The sequence below is a fragment of the Aspergillus nidulans genome, chromosome VIII (genome assembly GCF_000011425.1).
Source record: "Aspergillus nidulans FGSC A4 chromosome VIII".
Lineage (NCBI taxonomy): Eukaryota > Fungi > Ascomycota > Eurotiomycetes > Eurotiales > Aspergillaceae > Aspergillus > Aspergillus nidulans.
In genome coordinates this window covers 3,017,758-3,036,302 of record NC_066264.1, presented here as the reverse complement: position 1 = coordinate 3,036,302, position 18,545 = coordinate 3,017,758, and the positions used below count along the sequence as shown (strand labels likewise).

The following is an 18,545-nucleotide window of genomic DNA, read 5'->3' as shown; positions in this document are numbered from 1 at the left end:
GCTGGCAGACAGTCCAAAGCTCAGGTGATCAAGCTCGAAGACTCGTTCCACCTTGCCGCAGACTGCAGTAGCTGCAGCCACACTGGAGTAACGAGATGTCACTTTGATACTCAGGTTCTTCAGTTTACCTCGCTAGCTCCATTTCTCAACAATCGTTGCTGCGGGACAATATCACAATAAGCGCCGAGGTTAGGGTTCGTCTTGACCTCGCCGCCACGCTTCGGAATCGGACTCCGTCTGGAGCTGTGCTGGTCAAACCGACCGGCCATAGCGAAGGTGATATTCAAGGTTGGCTTTAAACATTGAAAGTCTAAAGGTATCATTTTCTAGCATGAATGCCCATGCGGGCTGCCTCTGATGCCACCAAGCGAAGGACCAGTAACTGCAACATCTGCACGGTCGAGGTGTGAATCTCATGGGTGGGGTCGGTCTGCAATGCATGGGAACCAGGGCTGCTGCGGAGAATGCGGCGTGCCACAGGCATTCCAGACGATCGATTGCTTGGCCCGCTGAGCTGGCGTCAGTTGTCGACCCGACTTTTGACCGTTCAAGCGTGCACTGAACTTTGCTCGAGTCAGCGAGAGTTCAGATGCACGAGTGTCCAGCCGGAAGGTGATCCCGTTTTCTCTATGACATTTTGAGAACCCACGGTGAAACCATCGCTCTGGTAGCTTCCTGGCCTCCCGAGTTAACGAATACCCAACGTACTGCAATGTACCGGTACGCCGACGTCACGGGGTAGGCGACATCACCAGTGATGACCAGTTGCCTTTCCTTCTTCCGAACTCCCTGCTGTTTCTTTGCAAATTCTCGCTGTTCGTTCATATTTCCTTCAAGGATGGGGTAGCCCGCGATGCGGGAACGCCAGATGTAGGCCGTAGCGCTCATTGCCGGGCGTACCGTGCGCACCAGAATAGCAGAACAAGATTTACCACAGAACGGGAGAGCTAGAGAGTGGAAGCTATCGGGGCCAGTCAGTTCTCAATATTTAGGCACAGACCGACTCCATGGATGGGCGTCGCCCATCCGAGCTTCCACGTTCCGCTCCACTAATGATTCAGGTGCGAAATTCTCCTAAAGTCCTAAGTCTCCTAGTTCAGAAGATGGGCAATCGCTAGTTTGTCTTGGGGCCCTGGAACCGTCTGTCTTGGTAAATCCCCGACGCGTACAGAAAGCCGAGTCGCGTGGACATGCGCCGCGCCCGTCCCGTAGGGGGGGATGGATCATGGATGTGCATCTTATTCAGGAAGATGTACGGAATATTAATTCATTATCGCAATTAGCCTATTAGCTGACGGTACTATAGATGTAGACAAGCTCAACTGGGAAGGACGTTATGCCTCGAAGTGATGGACTATTGGCGCTACAGTGTCGATCGTGGGCAGTGTCGAATAAGACGATCCGCCCTCATTCCGTTTTGGCGGCCTAGTGCCTTGGCCCCTTGGGGCCTCTTCAAGGAGTCTGACAGCTGTGGGCGCTCTAGTCGTAGATCTTAGGGAATAATCACTGGTACAGTTTCTGTAATATCTAGCATAACCACTTCAAAGTAATGAGTCCTGAGTTGATAGGCCCGCCCGGGAACCATTCGGTGAGGGAACTGGAAGGTTGATGTGGTCCCCATTGAGCTCTGGACGTTGGAGGATGCACTATTCTTCTCCTTACCCACACTCCTACTCCTTTCAACCTCCCACCCACTACTCAAAGTACGCACCCCCTCCCTCCCACCTGGTTATCGCCAGCAGGATCGACGCAATGGAGATCTCCTCTATCGGGTGATAGTCCAGGCGTGAGCACTGGCCATCCCGTTCTCCATTGTCTCTACTTCAGTCTGCAAAAGGAACTATAACCTTGCCCGAACCTGCAGCAGACGCTGCCTTGTCTGCCAGTACGACCGCAGGAGAATATCTCTCGCATCCGGCATCGAGAATTTATTATTTTTTTTTTTTTCTTCTTTCGATTCTCCTGCTCGTCTCTCTCAAGAACCCGACGCTAGAGCAAATTCTCCTATTCCTTGTTCTTGGACGCTTTCCTATTTCTCCGGCCTTCCTGGGTGTTACGGCCCCGACCCTGTCTGTTGACGTACGGACTATTACTGGCGCCTCACTTTGTATAGCCCGCCCTTACCGTCACCGGAGAAATACCTGCAAGCCCCAAGAAAGGAAAGGGAAGAAAAATAAGAAGGGACAAAAAAGGGAAAAAAGGAAAAAAGGAAGGGAAAAATACGGGTTCGCAGGTAAGATACGGGTGTTATTGCTTTTTGTGGCCCTTCCTCCAGTGATCGCCCACCATGCTGCAATGAATCCAGCCCGCCTGGGCACCATCGAAGCCATCGAACCCTGCCGTCACGATCTGATCGTCGTCTGGTATTTTGTGACTCCTCCGACTGCGATTTGTTGCTGACTGATACTGATTATAAGCTCGGCCGTCCCTACTCTGTTCTGGCCTGGTCAACTATGCCCGCCAACCGAGGGTCTTTGAGTGCCGGATATGCTGCCCTTTTCTAAACCAACTCACCGTAAGACTACCAGATGCAATCACTCGTCCTCCCTCCTGCTTTCGTGCCGTCAGATTTTGGACATCTTCGCTACCCCGGCCCTGAGCGGCATTTGTTGAGTCGGCCGCGATCTGCAAATGCGAGGCGGTACACGCCTAGGGATTTCCCTCTCCCCTCTATGTCCAGCTCTGATCCAGAAAACGACCCGCTGGAGACTCTAGGGAATGTCAGGCGCCCTGACCACCCGGAGCTGCCGAAGCCGGTGACCACCGCCGCCATTCCTGCCGGGACCGCGGTGACTTCAGCTGTTCCACGGCCTGTCTCTTCAACGCCTCCGGACCATGTCACGGTTCGGGAGCCGGCGCTGCAGCGGTTCGTAACAGCGCCGGGTTATGAGACTCTGCCGCAGCCGCTCGCTGTTAGCGAGCCAACTTCCTCACGGTTTCCGCCGACATTCATCGGACAGCCGTCGGCAGGGCCATCGACAGTGACGTATCCGCCCGCTTATGGAACCGCAACGGCTGCGGCGTCTCGTGCATTGCCACAAAAGACCGTCCGGCGCACAAAAGCCCATGTTGCGTCCGCTTGCGTGAACTGCAAGAAGAAACACCTGGGCTGCGACCCAGCCCGGCCTTGTCGGAGGTGTGTATTGTCTGGAAAGGCAGTAAGTCAACTATCCTGGTCTGACCGAATCCGGGAGAGACGGTGGCTAACTGAGCGCAGGATACCTGCGTCGATGTCACGCATAAGAAACGAGGACGGCCACCGCTGAAGGCGGACGAAGGCTCCATCCGAACGTACGCAACGCAGATGGATCATCCTGGTGCACCCACTGACCAAGGGCAAGCCAGACGGCCAATGCACCGCACGACATCATCTCGCGAACTTCGCCCAATGACTGACCTTCAGCTCCAAGCGCAACCCGGACTGATGGGCGCACGGCTACCGCCTGGACAACCCCAGCGGTGGCCGATGGTATATTCGCATACAATAGACCCTTCCCTGACGCAGCGGACAATCGGACACAGACGAATTTCATCCTCTGGTTCTACCCAGTCAATGACTTCAGTCTCACCAACGGGACATGTCCCAATCTCCACAGGTTACAATCCAGCTCTGGCAGCTGGTCGTATACCCCCAGGCATGAGCGTGGGCATGGGCGTCGGACGGCCGAGCCCCTATCCCAACCCAGGAATGCATCTTCATCCTACTCCGTCGCCTCCTCAGTACCAGCCCTACGGCGTTCCAATCTCACCATACCCGGAAAACCCAAACTCGCGTATCATGAATCGGATACCGATGAGCGATGCCGGTCCACCACCGCGAGACCCTCGTGAGGGTTACATGGAGTCACCCGTTAGGCTGCCGCCAATATATCCTTCCCCCGTTGCCAACCCGCAGCCGCCACCATTGCCGCAAGCACAGACACACAGAATTAGCGATCCATATTCCTCAACATGGTCTCCACAGCAGCAGCAGCAAACTCCAGAGCCCCGCCAGGGCTTCATGGAGCCATTCTCTCCTAGCAGCCAGATGCGGCAGGCTCAGACACCCGCAGTCACCGACCTTGGGCAGCGCCAAAGCCAAAGCCAACTAGGCTTGAGCTCCTCGCCCGGGGCGCAAGTTCAGCAGTCACCAGCTTCTCGTTCGTATGGTGGACAAAGGGATCAAGATCGGGGACATGGGCATAAAACGGAAGAGGGCGACTCGTCGCGGCCGGCAAAGCGCCGTAAAATGGCGTTGGATGATATGGTCAACGACTAACTCAACCGCCTATCACTCTAGAGCTGGAGCTCTGGTGTCAGAAAATTTGAATCTGATCATACTGGATACTTAATGTTTGTAGCAGGGCCTACGACTTCTCACGATACTTATGTGTTTTTCCTATGTCTCTATCATGTTTAGAAATAATTATGGTTGGTCTCCGGCAGGTCAGCAGGAGGCGGATATGGATATGGATATGAATACTGTATCGGGTTGCACCTAGCTTGTTTGACTGACTGTATACTAACTAGTTTTCTTCCCTCGTTTCCTTTCCTTTATCCTTCTGCGATCTCTTTACTTATTTCCTTTGTCCCTTGATATTCTTGCATCGGCGTCTTGGCTCATCTTGCTCTGTTCTTTGCATGGCATGCATTGCGTTCCCGTGGTATTTTCAGCGTTTCTGGCAGGATTTGATTTAGGTTTCATCGCGTTGTATTGTCCGGATAGACAGCGTTGAACTTATACTGTACTTTGCTTTGTACCATCATCCGTTTGCATTCTAAGGGTTCCTCGAACGACTTTGTATCTAATGTTCGCGAATGCAGGTGGACGGAGCCCTTCTACCCTGCCTTGATACCTTGATTAGATACAATATAATATATCGAGAACACGAGTTTACTTGTCGCTTGAGTCTAATTATAAGTACTGAGATACTTTCGAGAACACAAGCAAGAGCTGTATGTATGTCTCTTAGTGAGTAGAGTACAATCAGATTATGCTGCTCTCGCTAGCTGTTGGGTATGCTCCCAACTCGAGGATTCAGCGGCACTGCAGGAACGGAAAGGCGATAATTAATTTCTCTTTATTGGAATGGGTATATCCATATTGTAATCACGCTAGAGTCAGAGCTCCTCAAAAGTCCCGTCTGGAAGTTCCGTCTTGCTGCCAGTGGCATTTGTCTGCGCTCCTCGTCTACATCGGCATTCCTGTATCAAGTTACTTCACGCCTAGAGAAGACCTAGGTAGATTTTACTTGATATGACCCAGTGACGGGTTGCTGCGCGGTTTTCAGCGTAGATTCCCCTCCTTCACAAACCCAGCGACCTTTCAACTACTTATGATTTCGCTCCATATTCCTGAGAACAGCATATTAATTCAGGTAGCTGCAGTGAAATGGGCAGCTAAGCTAGATAGATTAAACTCATCCATCTCCTGGCCATGAACCCCCGGTTTGTATTTTAAAGACCCAAGCGCAAAGGATATATACCGTCTCACAGGCAACGCCACAGTGATAAGATAATACATAGCTGCTGAACAGGAAAGGGCCCGATAGGTGATACGCTCCGGTTTTCCCGTCAGGTCGCACTTCCCGAAACTCTTATATAGTGTATGCTAGGCGAACCTGCAACCTGTAATGATAAAGATACAATGGGTATATGTGGCAGATTTAGGGCTTTGCGACGCCAAGCCCTGACCTGATGCTATGGAATCTCGCCACGGACAAGCTCCACACAAACAAGACGCGCAGAACGCACGCATTATTCAAGTGGAGCTATAGGGGCACGGCTGCCCGGAGCAAGAAGATGGAGTAGAAGGTAACTTAAGTACGTGGCAGTATATACCACTTTACAACTCCGTCGGCACTCGCACGAACCGACGCTACTGGAGGCAGCATAAATGGCAGCATGAGGTATGCTTTTGACGGAATTTAGCCTGTCCTGAAGCTCGTAGACAAGGCTGCATTACGTCCAGTCAAGGGGAAAACAGGTTACGTTAATATCCTCTTTTTGCTCGGTCTAAAGCGCCAGCACTTTGCTTTCTGTAGATTCCCTCTAGACCATGCCCCAAATCCAGATCTTCTAGGATTATAATGCCCACTTCCACCTCTCTGTGATATAGTTCCCCTATTGAGCTATAAAGCGACTGCATAAGCTCACGGCTTAGAGTATAACCAGGCTGTTGTACCCGCGCCTGCATACCTAGCCCAGATTCCACTCAAATCTGCAAGAATCTATTTTCGGCAATTGTATCAACCTGGTCATATTTCCGTCATTCATTATAACTATCAAGTATTCAATATCTACGGCAGCCAAATCACTGTGGTAATTCCTATAGAGCCATACAAGCAGTAACTGCTCGTCAACAACGATGTGCATTTTCCTCGTTGTGAAAGTAGGGTTTTGAGACGCATTGATCCAAACCAAGTCCTGGCCTTGAAGCACTGGTCCCGATTATATTATTTACCCTGCTGATCAGGATTAGACAACGCCAGGTGACTACAGAAACTGCACGATGCTCGAAAGAATCGTTCAGGGTGCAAGCTGGAACCCGTCGCATGTAATAATTCTGACCAGAGACTTTAAGTTGAGTCTACCCCCGCCATAGCCTTGATATTGCTGCAACGTAGAAAATTGTGTCGTCGTGATAGCTATAACGCAGTACCCCACCAAGTCGCCCACCCTGAATCATAAGGGGAAGAATCACCCAATGGTCGAATGTGTTGAAAACAATCAGGGCTAGATCTGTGACACGTGATTTGGTAAGACAATAAACTGTCACAAGCCCTTGTACAGTACATGATTTTATACATTCGGTATACGGAAAGAGACGCACGCCGCAGGTATTGAGCCTGAACTGTTGAACAGCAGAACCAGAAAAATGAATCAATACAAAAAGAAATCTATTCCCTTTTCTTAAAGAGTAGCCTCGGACTCGAATACCAGGCAGCAACTATAGCTCGGCCCTGAAAAGGGGTTCAGTACCACGAAGGTCAAGTGGTTATGGAAACGGATAAGCACGACGATTCCATCCGCATCTGAATGTGGTGACTGGCCTGGCTATGATTGATATAGGCTACAGTGCAGATATGCAGGTACAATTAGGACCCCTGCACCTTGATCGGTGATGCGGCGCATTGTATGGTGATTCGTAAGTCTGCCTGTCTGTACGGAGCCAAAGTCGAGCGGAACTGGACAGAAATGAACCGAACTGGACCGAGCCTAATTGAACTAACACGAGAACAGACCACGGCGAGGGAGTGAACCATGCCATTGTGGATGCCTGTCATCTCGCGAAATTGTCAAGGCCGCTGCTGATGGTCGAATGCCCATGGCTGACGCCATCAGAGAGTATGAGAGGCAGATGCGCCCGCGAGCAAAGGAGGCAGTGCAGACCAGCAGACAGGCTGGACACGATGGCCATTGCTACGCCAAGGTCGACAAAGAAGGGAGCTTCGCTCTCCTAGGTGAGAAGCCAGTCTAGTGGGTTTCTGCGTTTGCCCAAGCCTCCCTGTAAGGGTAAAGGTGGCCTAGATGATGGTGCAGAGTCCTTGACTATCCCGGGTTCCTTCAAATTAGTTGATAGACCTTGATCGGAATAGTTAAGGGCATGCTGGACACGACAGTCTTTGTCTGTTCTTTTAGCCATTTTTGGTCCCAGTTCTTATAAAGCCTCAATGCCAGTGGCGCATGTCTTCCAATACTCAATATCAATTCCGATAATACACTCTGCTGTTGCAACCAGAGGTAGAAAAGTTTAAAGTCTAGCCTAAATTTATAATATTATAAAGCCTGCAAGGCCCGTCGGGCTTGACGCAGATGACAAAGGAGAACGCAGTCACGAGCGGGACACCAAAGGGCCTTGAAGCAAAGAAGGAAAGAGTGATGACGAGTCTACAGCTCGAGCTCCATCTTCAACAGCTAAAGAAGGTTGTTGTTTATAGGTCCACGTCCAGTAGCACCAGAAGGATTGACGCTCAAAATCATGTAGCAACTAATCTTCTGCGGATTAGTACAGACTGACGAGAGTTTCTCTTCATAAACAACCCACAGCTGGTTTACTCAGAAATGGACAACTATGGTTGATAGAACATTCCTCAGGTTGGGACTCTGTGACTACTGGGCACCCTGCATCAGCTCCAGATGAAGTTGTTTTTAGCTGCTAAGCTTACTCGCATCGAAGAAATATAATTTGAAGGAAAGTTATGGACGCTTCTAAGCGACCTATATTGCCTTCCGAATGCTACGGCTTTGCCTCCCACTGAAGTTACTGCTGCTGACTCTATTGCTAAGGAGAAATATCAAACGACGCATACGGATAAGTAACAATATCTTGTGCCATAAAAATGCAAATATAAATTAGGATAGGATCATGTTAAGTTATAGTGTCTCGTTCTTAGGCGGGTATATAATAAACCTTGAATAAGCAATACGAGTAGCATGATGCTTCCAAGCGCACAAGTGGTTATGCAACCACAGTACTATAGAAGTATTACAGTATTATTCTTTAAGGCTTTGAGAGCCAGATAAATAACGTAACGTAATCCTTCAATGATGCTGCTCTACCTTTCCTCGCTGGGAGCCTGTTACTGAGACAAGGTGTATCAAATAGGATCTCCATCGAGAAATCGTCAGCTGTTTCACAGTTGTGACAAGAAAATCATCCTTACTTACTGCAGACCAAATTGCACGGATGTTCAGATAAATCCCAGCTCGGACTGGATTGGCGAGCACTGCTAATGATTGCCTCGTGAGAATCCGCACTACTAGGCACGTGACAATTCGTACCCTATCTGCCCGCACCTGCTACGACCAAAGACTGTAGCAACCACGACGAGGGGAGAACAGGGCCCCCTACTGCTCTAATAACTGATCTCTTACGCTTTGCTCATCGATCATTCCCTCCACCCCATGGAGGTGGATGACTCCCCCCCAGGCGGAGCCCGTCCGGGGACTCCGCTCCTGGGTGAAAACTCTGAACCCCCCTCAGGACCTACCACCCCGACCCCCCTACCCCGGAACTCCCTGAAGAGAAGGGCCTTATTCTCCCCACAGAAGACTCCCACTGCAGCTCTAGTCCCTGTATCCTATTTGCTGCAAGCCCTATTAATCTGTGAGCAGGTCAGCATAGTAGCAGACAACCAGCTAGTCCTTCTTAATAATTAGAAACTAGCAATGACCTCTCTTGCCAAAGCTCTAGATCTAACTGTCTCCTCTCTACAGGGCTGCCCAAGAGACCTGGCCTGGGGGCTTGCAGCCAGATTTGTTTCCCTAGCAAAACAGGACTCCCTTCAGCAGATTCCTCTAATAACAGCAGTTGCACCCCCACAGCCATCTAGGCAGATAGAACAGCCAAACCAACCTCCCACTCCTGAAGCTTGTAAAGGCCCCCTGAAGAGGCAAACCTTGCAGCCTACAACCTAGGCATCCCTGACAGCCCCAAGAGCTGGTCAGGGGAACTGGCAAACTATTACCCCAGAATACTGTATACAAGCCAAGCAACCAGCATAATAAAAGCTGAAGTAGTTAAATAAGACTAACCACTGCATCTTCCTCCACCTCCTGGCCTCCTCTAGCCTCTAGGCTATTAGACCACATAGTATCTAGATCACCCTTGTAGGGAAAGTTCTAGACAGGATTATACAGGTGCAAGTAATATTAATAGGATATATAATTACTACAACTAAATAAGGCAAGGTCTTCTTACTATCAGAGAAGGCTGCAAGCCTAGCTGGGGATAGATACTTTAAAATACTAACAGAGTATTACCAGGTTATTATTTCCTAGTTCCTGAAACAACTCTAGTCCCTGGATAGATAGATAAATACTATAATTATAGATACCAGCAATGAAGCAGAGTATATTACTAATATTAAACTACTTATAGCCAAACTCTTAAAGTACCTAGTAGAGAGGGACTCTATTACAGCAGTTATAGCCTTTCTAAAAAGGCTACAATACCCCTTGCAACTCTTTGGCCTGTCTAGCCTATTAAGGCCTACCTACCCTAAGCAAAGGCCTTTGCAATACACCTGATACTACTACTTCTATAATATATAAGCCTGCTACTCCAGCAAATACTATATCTCCTGCAAATCCTTAAAACAGGAATATAACTACTATATATAGTATATTAACTACTGCAGCCTGCATGCAGCAGACTTCTAAAAATACCCAGCCAGACCTTATATCCAGAGAAATATTATTACCTGCCTCTTAAAAGATACTCTAGCTGCTATCTATAAGGCAGGCTGGCTTGCCTTTTAATAGGAGTAGAAGAAAGTAGAAGAAAGCTCTAAATAATAAATAGATAATACCTATATTATAAACCAGCCTACAAGACAGCTTACCTAGGAGCTCTTAAACCAAACCTTGACCTCCCCTGAACTATAAAAATACTATAAGCTAATATAGGAAGAGGGGGTACTATATATAACCTGCTACTCTCCTTTGAAGCAGATATTATTCTTATCTAAGAACCTTGGACAAATACAGCAAAGCACCTAACCAAGACCTACCTATAATATTAGCTATTTAGTCCCCTGACCTGATGGACTGCCAGACCCAGGACTCTAATATATATATAAAAGGATCTCCCAGCCTATTCCCTCCTAGAACTAATCTTACCAGATATTACTATAATCTACACAGTAGGCCTTACTATTATTAATATCTACTGCCCCCCTAATAATCTAGTTGCCCCTGCTAGTACTAGCTTAATACCCTCTATACTTTCTATACTCTTAGAATATATACCCCTAGAGAATACTATCCTAGTAGGAGACTTTAATACCTGGTACCTATTCTAGCAGCCAGATACTAAGTCTTATACTATTATACCTGGTACAATAGGATTATTAGACTAGCTTAATACCTATAAGCTGGAACTTCGCCTTAAGCCAGGCACCCCTACCTGTGGACCAAATACCCTAGACCTTGTCTTCTCTAACCTACTACTAAGGGCCCTAGTAGAAGACCATCTAAAGACTCTAAGTAACCATGCAATAATTAGAATAATACTAGAATAAGAAGAGCCCTTGCCTATATATAAGCTTAGATCTACTAACTAGGAGAAAGCCAGAGCCCTAGCAAGCCTGCCTGACCCAACCCTATTAATTAACCTACTAGCTAAATAACTAGTCCAGATATCCTAGCTTGCAATATAAGGTATATTAAGATATAATACTTATAGACTCCCTAGGACCCTATGGTGGACTCCAGAACTAATAGATATACTATACTAAATAAGATAGTAATAAAACCCTGACTATAAACAGCTCTGGAAGGCTATTATACAGGCAAAGACTAAATACTAGAAGTAGTAAATTAAACAAGCTATAGTACCTATAGATATATTTAAACTTGCTAAATAGATATAATATCTAGACCAGCTTACTACTCCTCCCCTAAATATATAAGGAGTACAGGTTACTACCCTACAGGGCAAGGCAGACACCTTCCTTAATTACCTCTTAGAAAAGGGGGCCCTGCTTCCAAATTAGACAGAAGAAGGACCCCCAAACAAGCCCCTAGGCTTACTATACCTGCCAACAAAAGAGCACTGCTGGGCTGCTCTCTGTGCCCCACCCTTATCTGCCCCTAGGGAGGACAGACTTGCTACTACTGCTTAGAGGGAGCTCTGGCCTGTACTAGGGGATACAATTATATAACTGTACTACAGGTATATAGAGGAAGGCTGCTTTCTACTGAGCCTGAAGTCAGCAAAGGTAATAATATTACCAAAACCAGGAAAGAGGGACTATACCCAACTTAATACCTGGCAGCCAATTAGCCTCCTCTCTATCCTAGGTAAAGGCCTAGAGTGCCTCCTAGTATAGCAGATAGCTGTAAGAGCAATTTAGGCAGATATGCTAGCCCCCTGCTACTTTAGGGCCCTGCCAGGATACTCTGCTATTAACCTGGTCTAGGTTCTTATTTACAGGGTAGAGAAGGCCTTTTAACAGGGAAAAGATGCTTTACTACTCCTACTAGATATAAAAGGGGTATTTAATACTGTAATATACTAACAGCTCCTTTCTTACTTATACCTGCAAGAATAGTATAAAGGCTTACTCTAGCTACTTAAGGACTGGCTTACTAGCTGCTCTGTATCTGTTCATATTAAAGAAGGCACTGCTATAGTACTAATTAAAGGCAGACTCCTCTAGAGATCTTCTCTATCCCTAATACTCTTCCTACTATATATAGCAAGAATAATCTCTATCTTAGAGGGCTCCTTCTGCTATGCAGATAATATAGGTATATTATTAACTAGGAATACCCTAGAAGAGAGCTTACAATAACTAGTAGAGGCCTATAAGTAAATTACTACTCTAGGGACAGAGACAGGCCTCCCTTTTCTTAATAAAGAAAATAGAGATATAATACTTCTCTAGAAAGCTGTAGCAGTATCTCCCTATAGTTACCCTACCTAGTATAAGGGAGATTATACCATCCCTATATATATTTTGGTTAGGAGTTCTTCTAGATACAAAGCTTACTTTTAAAGCCTATATTAATTTAGTCTTTAGCTATAGGAAATAACTTGCCTAGTACCTAAAGAGACTTAGTAATACCTAGCATGGCTGCCCAGTGGCCTCTATATAGGCAGTAGTTATATAGTATATTCTTTTAACAGCTCTGTACAGGGCAGAAGTCTTCTATACAGGCAAATAATAAAAAGAGGTAGTTAACTTCCTACTTTCTCTCTTCTGCATAGCAGCCCTGGCTATTATCCCAGCCTACAAGACTACCTCTACTATAGTACTCCTCTACAAAGCAGACCTACTAGATCTAGAAGCTCTACTTAACAGCATCCTCTAGAGGGCAGCAGTAAGATATATAAGCCTTGATACTAAATACCTAATTACCTAAATAACTGCAGAGACTACCGCAGGCAGGCCCAAAACCAGGCTTAAAAAGATCCTATAGCTCCTTCTTAGCCCCCTACCAGAGCATGCTATAATAGAGCTGCCTCTCCCTTTATTATATATACTCCTAATAGACAACAAAGGCTACAGCCCTGCCCCTTTATAGATTTTAGTATACTTAGATAGCTCACAGACCAGCCAGGGGGCAGGGTATAGCTATATAATCTACTTTGGCCCTATCCTTATATCTAAGGGACATGGCCCCGCGGGCCCCAGGACAGAAGTCTATGATATAGAAATTATAGGTACTATAGAAGGCCTATATACAGCCCTGGGACAACTATGTATTAGCTACTTTATCTAGCTAGTTATCCTCCTAGATAACCTAGCTGCAGCCTCCCTGCTAGCAAGCTATAGGCCAACCTCTTATAGACATAGTCTGTCAGAGACCTTTAGCTAACTAGCTGCCTAGTAGATAGAAAGCCCTTTAATCCTAACTATGCAACAGAAGCCCCTTCAGGTCTGCTGGATTCCAGGCTACTCTGGAATTCCTGGGAATAAGCTGGCAGACAAGCTTGCTAAGCTAGGGTCTTCTATATATAGCCCCAATATCCCCCCCTCCCCAGCATACCTATAATAGGAGGCAAAACAGTGGCTCTGTACAGAGATATATACAGCATATGCTAATAAGGCGCCTGAAACCTACAAAGCCCTGAATATCAGACCCTATATAAAAGAAAGCTGCTCCCGCGAGCACAAGCTGCCCTGGTAGGTACTTGGCCAACTCATCGCCGCCTGTACAGGCCACAGAGACTTTACAGCATACCACCAGTGCTTCAACCACTCAGACTACCTAGAGAGCTGCTCTTGTGGTAGGACCAAGACCCCAGTATACTTCTTCTTCTACCCATACACCAGAAAGCACTGGAAAGATAGATAGAGATATATAAGGGACAGCCTGTTAAAAATAATAGACTAGCTCTTAAGTACAGCTGCTGGGGCTGAAGAATTTAGTCATATTATACAAGAATCATCCTTCTTCAAGGATATATGCCTGAACTAGGCCCGCCGGAGTGCTTGATAGTGCAACAGTCCACACATCTACCTGGATAAAGGGTCCGGCCCCTCTCCCTAATCTATAGGTAGTCGAAACAGGCATCTGCCCTCGAAGACCTGGCCAGGGCAGCACTGGGTGCTTCTTCTGCTTATTTCCAATATATATTATCCATAGTTGCTGCTTCAAACCTGTATCTAGCTAGTTCCTAGGCAGTTCTGTTTAGGTAGCACGTCCAGATGCCCCCTGGGAGGCCGCAGATCACGTGGGCCCCGTGATCCGCCGAGTGACGTTAAATAATAAAAACAAAACAAAACAAACAAGACCAAAGACTGTAGGATGGGGTAATGAATAGACGGAGAAGATATAGTTTATTCTATTTTTCCATCCCAAGGCGCCTTTTGAACAGAGCCCTACCTAGCGGTATTTGAGGAAATGGCATCTTTGTCACGTCCTTGGCTTGAGAGGCCATAATAGTCCCTTCCTATTATGAATTTTTTTGTTGAATTGTCACGACATGTTGTGAAGAAGTCCTGAGGACACTAAATAGGTCAGGTTTATGCATATATTGAGAATATATCCAGGTAATAAACTTCACTGACAATGCCTAAAGCTGCTTTGAGCTCGTGAGTCCTACCATACCTGAACAGCTTGAAGCAATAGACCGAAGAGTAGATGACACTATCCCTTTGAGTGCGCTGTTGTTATCTTTGGAACCGACTTTCACTATTAAAAGATTCAAGCTGCAGTCTGCGAAATGTTGACAGATCCGCTGCCAGACTTGAGCAAGACACAGGTCTTTACAGTCATGGGTCCCGCGACAAAGCAGGGAAAAAGTACCAACATAGGACAAAAACTGACCGGCTGGGTTTCTGGAATGTATAAGGAGGGTTACCCAAGGCTTCGACTAATTTATGTACATCCAACCAATGTTATAAACTCCGAAAGAACAGTAACGGCTATATTGGCGGCTAGTCAAGATGGGGGTTGAATTGGATTTGTACTGCATGCTGAGTTGTCATGAGTAGGCTACTGCAAGGGCTGTCAGTCTGTGATGATCAGACCCTAGATCCACCTACGGCAGGGATCATGAGAGATGCACTGTCTCACATACGCAGGAATTGCCCTTCAAGAAGAGACTGCGGCAGGAGGATGTACAGGAGAGGTGTAAAAGAACTTTTGGGAAATGAGGACTTCGAAAGTATGAGATTCGCGCTACCGTCCAAGCTTAGACTGTCGATTATTACTTTTCTGGTGCCGGATCATGCCTATAGGCCGGCGGGAGAATACCTTGGAGGGCTGCTTTAATCTGAAGAGCAAGTATGCGTGAGTACCACCAGTGCTGCTGTGTATAACCTCCCATGATCCAGATGCTCTCAACGTGCGAATGCCGCTTCCACATGCCACGTATTTCACCCTCCTCATCCACACCCCAGGTCGTGTCCAAGTGCGAGGCAATGCCTCCTGGAGTCAAAACATGTGCCCTTCCAGTCTGATCATCAATCTTCGTGTTAGCCACAGTCACGTCTGACTTGCCACCCAGAATTTCAGTGGCAGTCGTCACCACATTCGAATCAGCAAAGCCAGTACACCATATGATCGCATCCGTGTCGAGACAAGTGCTCTCCCGAAAACTGAAGTCCAGTTTCCGTATAGCTGACAGGCTCCGCACCAGCCTTGATACTGACCTTCCCTTCCTCAATCAGCTTTGTTCCGTCAACATCTATGTAATGACCGCCCGCACGCTCGAGCAGGTTATGGATCAAGGCACACGTTGGTTCTCGACTGTTGAGAACAGGGGCCCGGCTGCCTTGACTGCGGCGTATCGTTCCAGTTCAGCCGATGCGAGCGCGGAAAACAATCCACGACACAACTGTCCGTCCACAAATGTTGGCAGTGAGAGGAAGAGATTATCGGCTGCATCGACTCCGTATCATAAGTGCCCAGGCTGGCCTGGTGATAGACGTATTCAAGAGGCACGATATATGTGGGCGATCGTGCAACCATTGTTGCGTTAAGGCCAGCGCTGTGGCCATTCTCCAGGACGTCAAATGCGGTGTTTGCAGAGCCAATGAGCACGACAGACTATGGACGTTGGGCCAGGTATTTAGCACAGTTTGAGTCACGGCCATCTTCATCGGACGCACTGTTGGCTTACCTTGACCCCTTGTTCCTTCAGCAGCTTAGCGTTTTTGTACTCTGCCGAGTGGATACTGATTCCTTTATATATATGCGGCTCTGCAATATACGGTATGTTCGGCTTCAGGGATCCAATACCCGTTGCGAGGACGAGATGACTTGAGGTAGCTTTGCACTGCCCAGCCGGGGTCTGGAACGCGATCGTCCATTTTTTCGCCAGCTCGTCGTACTCAGTCCACTGAATCTCAGCCAAGTGGAGTGTATTCAGGTTGAATGAGTTGACATATCGACGGACTTGGGATGTCAGGTCTTGTCGTGTGAGCAGGTGAGGAGATCGAAGCTCTTCGTCATAGACTGTTGCTCGGTCTGATTAAACATTGGCAGAGTGGTGGAAGTGATACGGACACTCACACATATAGGGAAGATCACAGAACGCAGTTGGAACATGGAATCGCATGCAGTCATATCGACGTGCCCAATTGTCGCCAGGATGAGCGTTCCGGTCAGCCATAACGCTTTCAACACCAAGAGCCTTTAGACAGGCAGAGAGAGCAATGGCGCTGTTATCCAGGTCTCAGTAGGCAACTCAGCAGAGGACGATGGCTGCCTTACGCATTGCCAGCACCGATAATGAACACATCTGTCTCAAAGTTCATTGCATCCTGAAGAGACCTGGCAGGAGCTCATAAAAGCTGTTCATCCTCTGCCTGCGTGTCTAAACTCTCGAGCCTAGTGCTCATTATCCAGATCTTCCAGAAAATGTCGGCTCCGTCCTCGATAACGGGCAACAATAACATCTTGCCTCTGCAAAGAACAGCAGAAGATTCTTGCTAAAGACGAGAGGACAGTCGATGGATTGCTAACAGAAGAATAATGTCGGTCAGTGACCAAACTCAATCTTACGGACTGTATGCAATTGGTGATTCCGGACATACGAGGGCAGGCGTGGCCGAAAGAAACACCGCCTCACCGTCAATTGTAATTCCAGAAGAGAGACCTCTTAGCCTTGCCGTGTCCAGAAAGCTCGCTGCAATTGTATTATGGCAGCGGAATGTGCGTAGATGCCATGTCAGCGCCAGCTGGTCCTTCCAGGATGCCTGGTCTGAATAGAAACAGTTCTCGAGGGCTTCAGTGTCGCTGGCGGCCAAGGCGGCATTAAGTCGATTCAGGACACCACGAGCATAAGCGGTGGCTTTCTCACCATCAATGGAACCCGGATCGATTGGACTGTGCGTCAGAAATGGGAGTGGATGCTGATCCATCATGTTGCGCGAGTCGGCACGCGGAGGATGCTCTTTCCGAGCTAAAGTTTGTGAGACTAGCCCGTCTGGCGGTATATAATTATTGTAGTATTAGTGTTTGAAGACGTAAACAGTACTTTATGCTGTCCTGGGACTCATTTTTAGCATGATACAGTTTCGAGCAATTGGAGGTTAAAGGCGCTGCCAGCTTTCACAAACAGCGGGTGCATAAGAAGCGATAAATGCAGCGGTTCTCGAGTATGCCTCTAACCACGCAAAGAACTATCCTGGAGTAGCTCTTCACTGGTGGCGATAGAGGGAGCGGTCGCTGAGGAAAGAATAGGTCAAATATCCAAAGTTGGAGCCTAGTTCAAAGAGGCAAGATGAGAATCTGTCATTAGAAATAATGGAACTTGTCGACCTACTATTTTCCGTGTTATTACTTTCCCGTCTTCTTGTGGCTAAACATCGACGGTCTGTTTCCGAATGCTGTTAGCGCTGTTAGTGCTGGAGCGTCTATACATCAATATAATAGTACGAATCGCAGTCAGACCCACAGCGGGCGGGTTGGTCGGGCCGTTCTGGTGGGGCTGTGCCACTATAAAAAGGTTCATATGAGTGGTCAGAGGGACGTAATCTTACGCTAGTAGATACGGTTTTATACTCATGAGTTCTACCGGTTCGCACCTGGAATCTGCACAATCAAGGAACTAATAAGGCCTCTTCATATAATTCGATATAAAAAGAGACTAAGCATGGTTCAGCAATCTGTATCTATGGCTCATTCTCGTTATGAATGCTTTTACTCGGACGTGCAGTGCGCATATTTCAAGGCCGCAATCCTGCTAGATTGGAAGAAGAATATCCGTCCAATAAACGGCAGAAAGTACGTCGTTTGACGCGGGCTACATGATTATGATACCGCGGCAGTGACTTCAGGGTGCGTCCGTATCTTGTTGTTGAGGATGCACTGTATATCTCATGAAGCCGCTTGGAAACTTGATCCCCATCTACATGTTACTCTCTCCTTAATGTGATATTCAATTCCGCATTGTGCTAGACAGAGCGTCAACAGGGCTTATATATGCTGAAAACTGGATCTTGCGCTGATATCTTCAGGGCTGCTAACGAGGGCCCGTATATTATGCGCTGTGCCGGGCTGAAACACTGCAGTGTGAAAGTAGGCTCATGGAACTGTGCAGGTAGCAAGCATGGGCACTAAAGGCGTAGTTGGGCGTAGTCTGCTGGCTAGTTTTTGATGGTCGG

General features: G+C 47.5%; 3 protein-coding genes across 3 annotated transcripts, besides 7 other annotated features; 1 reads left to right on the top strand and 2 right to left on the bottom strand.

Moving 5' to 3' along the window:
* Nucleotides 1-18,545: part of a sequence feature (contig 1.7 1..773302(-1)) that runs on past both edges of the window.
* On the bottom strand, nt 120-888 carry ANIA_00584 (uncharacterized protein; the record flags this gene model as incomplete). The annotated part of the gene is made up of 2 exons (XM_653096.1): nt 120-293; nt 709-888. 2 exons carry the CDS (start codon nt 886-888, stop codon nt 120-122), a joined length of 354 nt encoding a protein of 117 aa, XP_658188.1.
* On the top strand, nt 2,529-4,258 carry sclB (the record flags this gene model as incomplete). Its single annotated transcript, XM_653097.1, has 2 exons — nt 2,529-3,158; nt 3,218-4,258. The coding sequence occupies 2 exons, from the start codon at nt 2,529-2,531 to the stop codon at nt 4,256-4,258; spliced, it is 1,671 nt and encodes a 556-aa protein (XP_658189.1).
* Nucleotides 12,018-12,023: a sequence feature (Short protein (ANIA_11277, CBF89181.1) was converted to a misc_feature.).
* Nucleotides 12,074-12,087: a sequence feature (Short protein (ANIA_11277, CBF89181.1) was converted to a misc_feature.).
* Nucleotides 12,175-12,217: a sequence feature (Short protein (ANIA_11277, CBF89181.1) was converted to a misc_feature.).
* Nucleotides 12,274-12,278: a sequence feature (Short protein (ANIA_11277, CBF89181.1) was converted to a misc_feature.).
* Nucleotides 12,477-12,485: a sequence feature (Short protein (ANIA_11277, CBF89181.1) was converted to a misc_feature.).
* Nucleotides 12,552-12,558: a sequence feature (Short protein (ANIA_11277, CBF89181.1) was converted to a misc_feature.).
* Nucleotides 15,143-17,303, bottom strand: ANIA_00586 (uncharacterized protein; the record flags this gene model as incomplete). Its single annotated transcript, XM_050613365.1, has 6 exons — nt 15,143-15,523; nt 15,673-15,984; nt 16,058-16,404; nt 16,450-16,598; nt 16,651-16,710; nt 16,942-17,303. The coding sequence occupies 6 exons, from the start codon at nt 17,301-17,303 to the stop codon at nt 15,143-15,145; spliced, it is 1,611 nt and encodes a 536-aa protein (XP_050469188.1).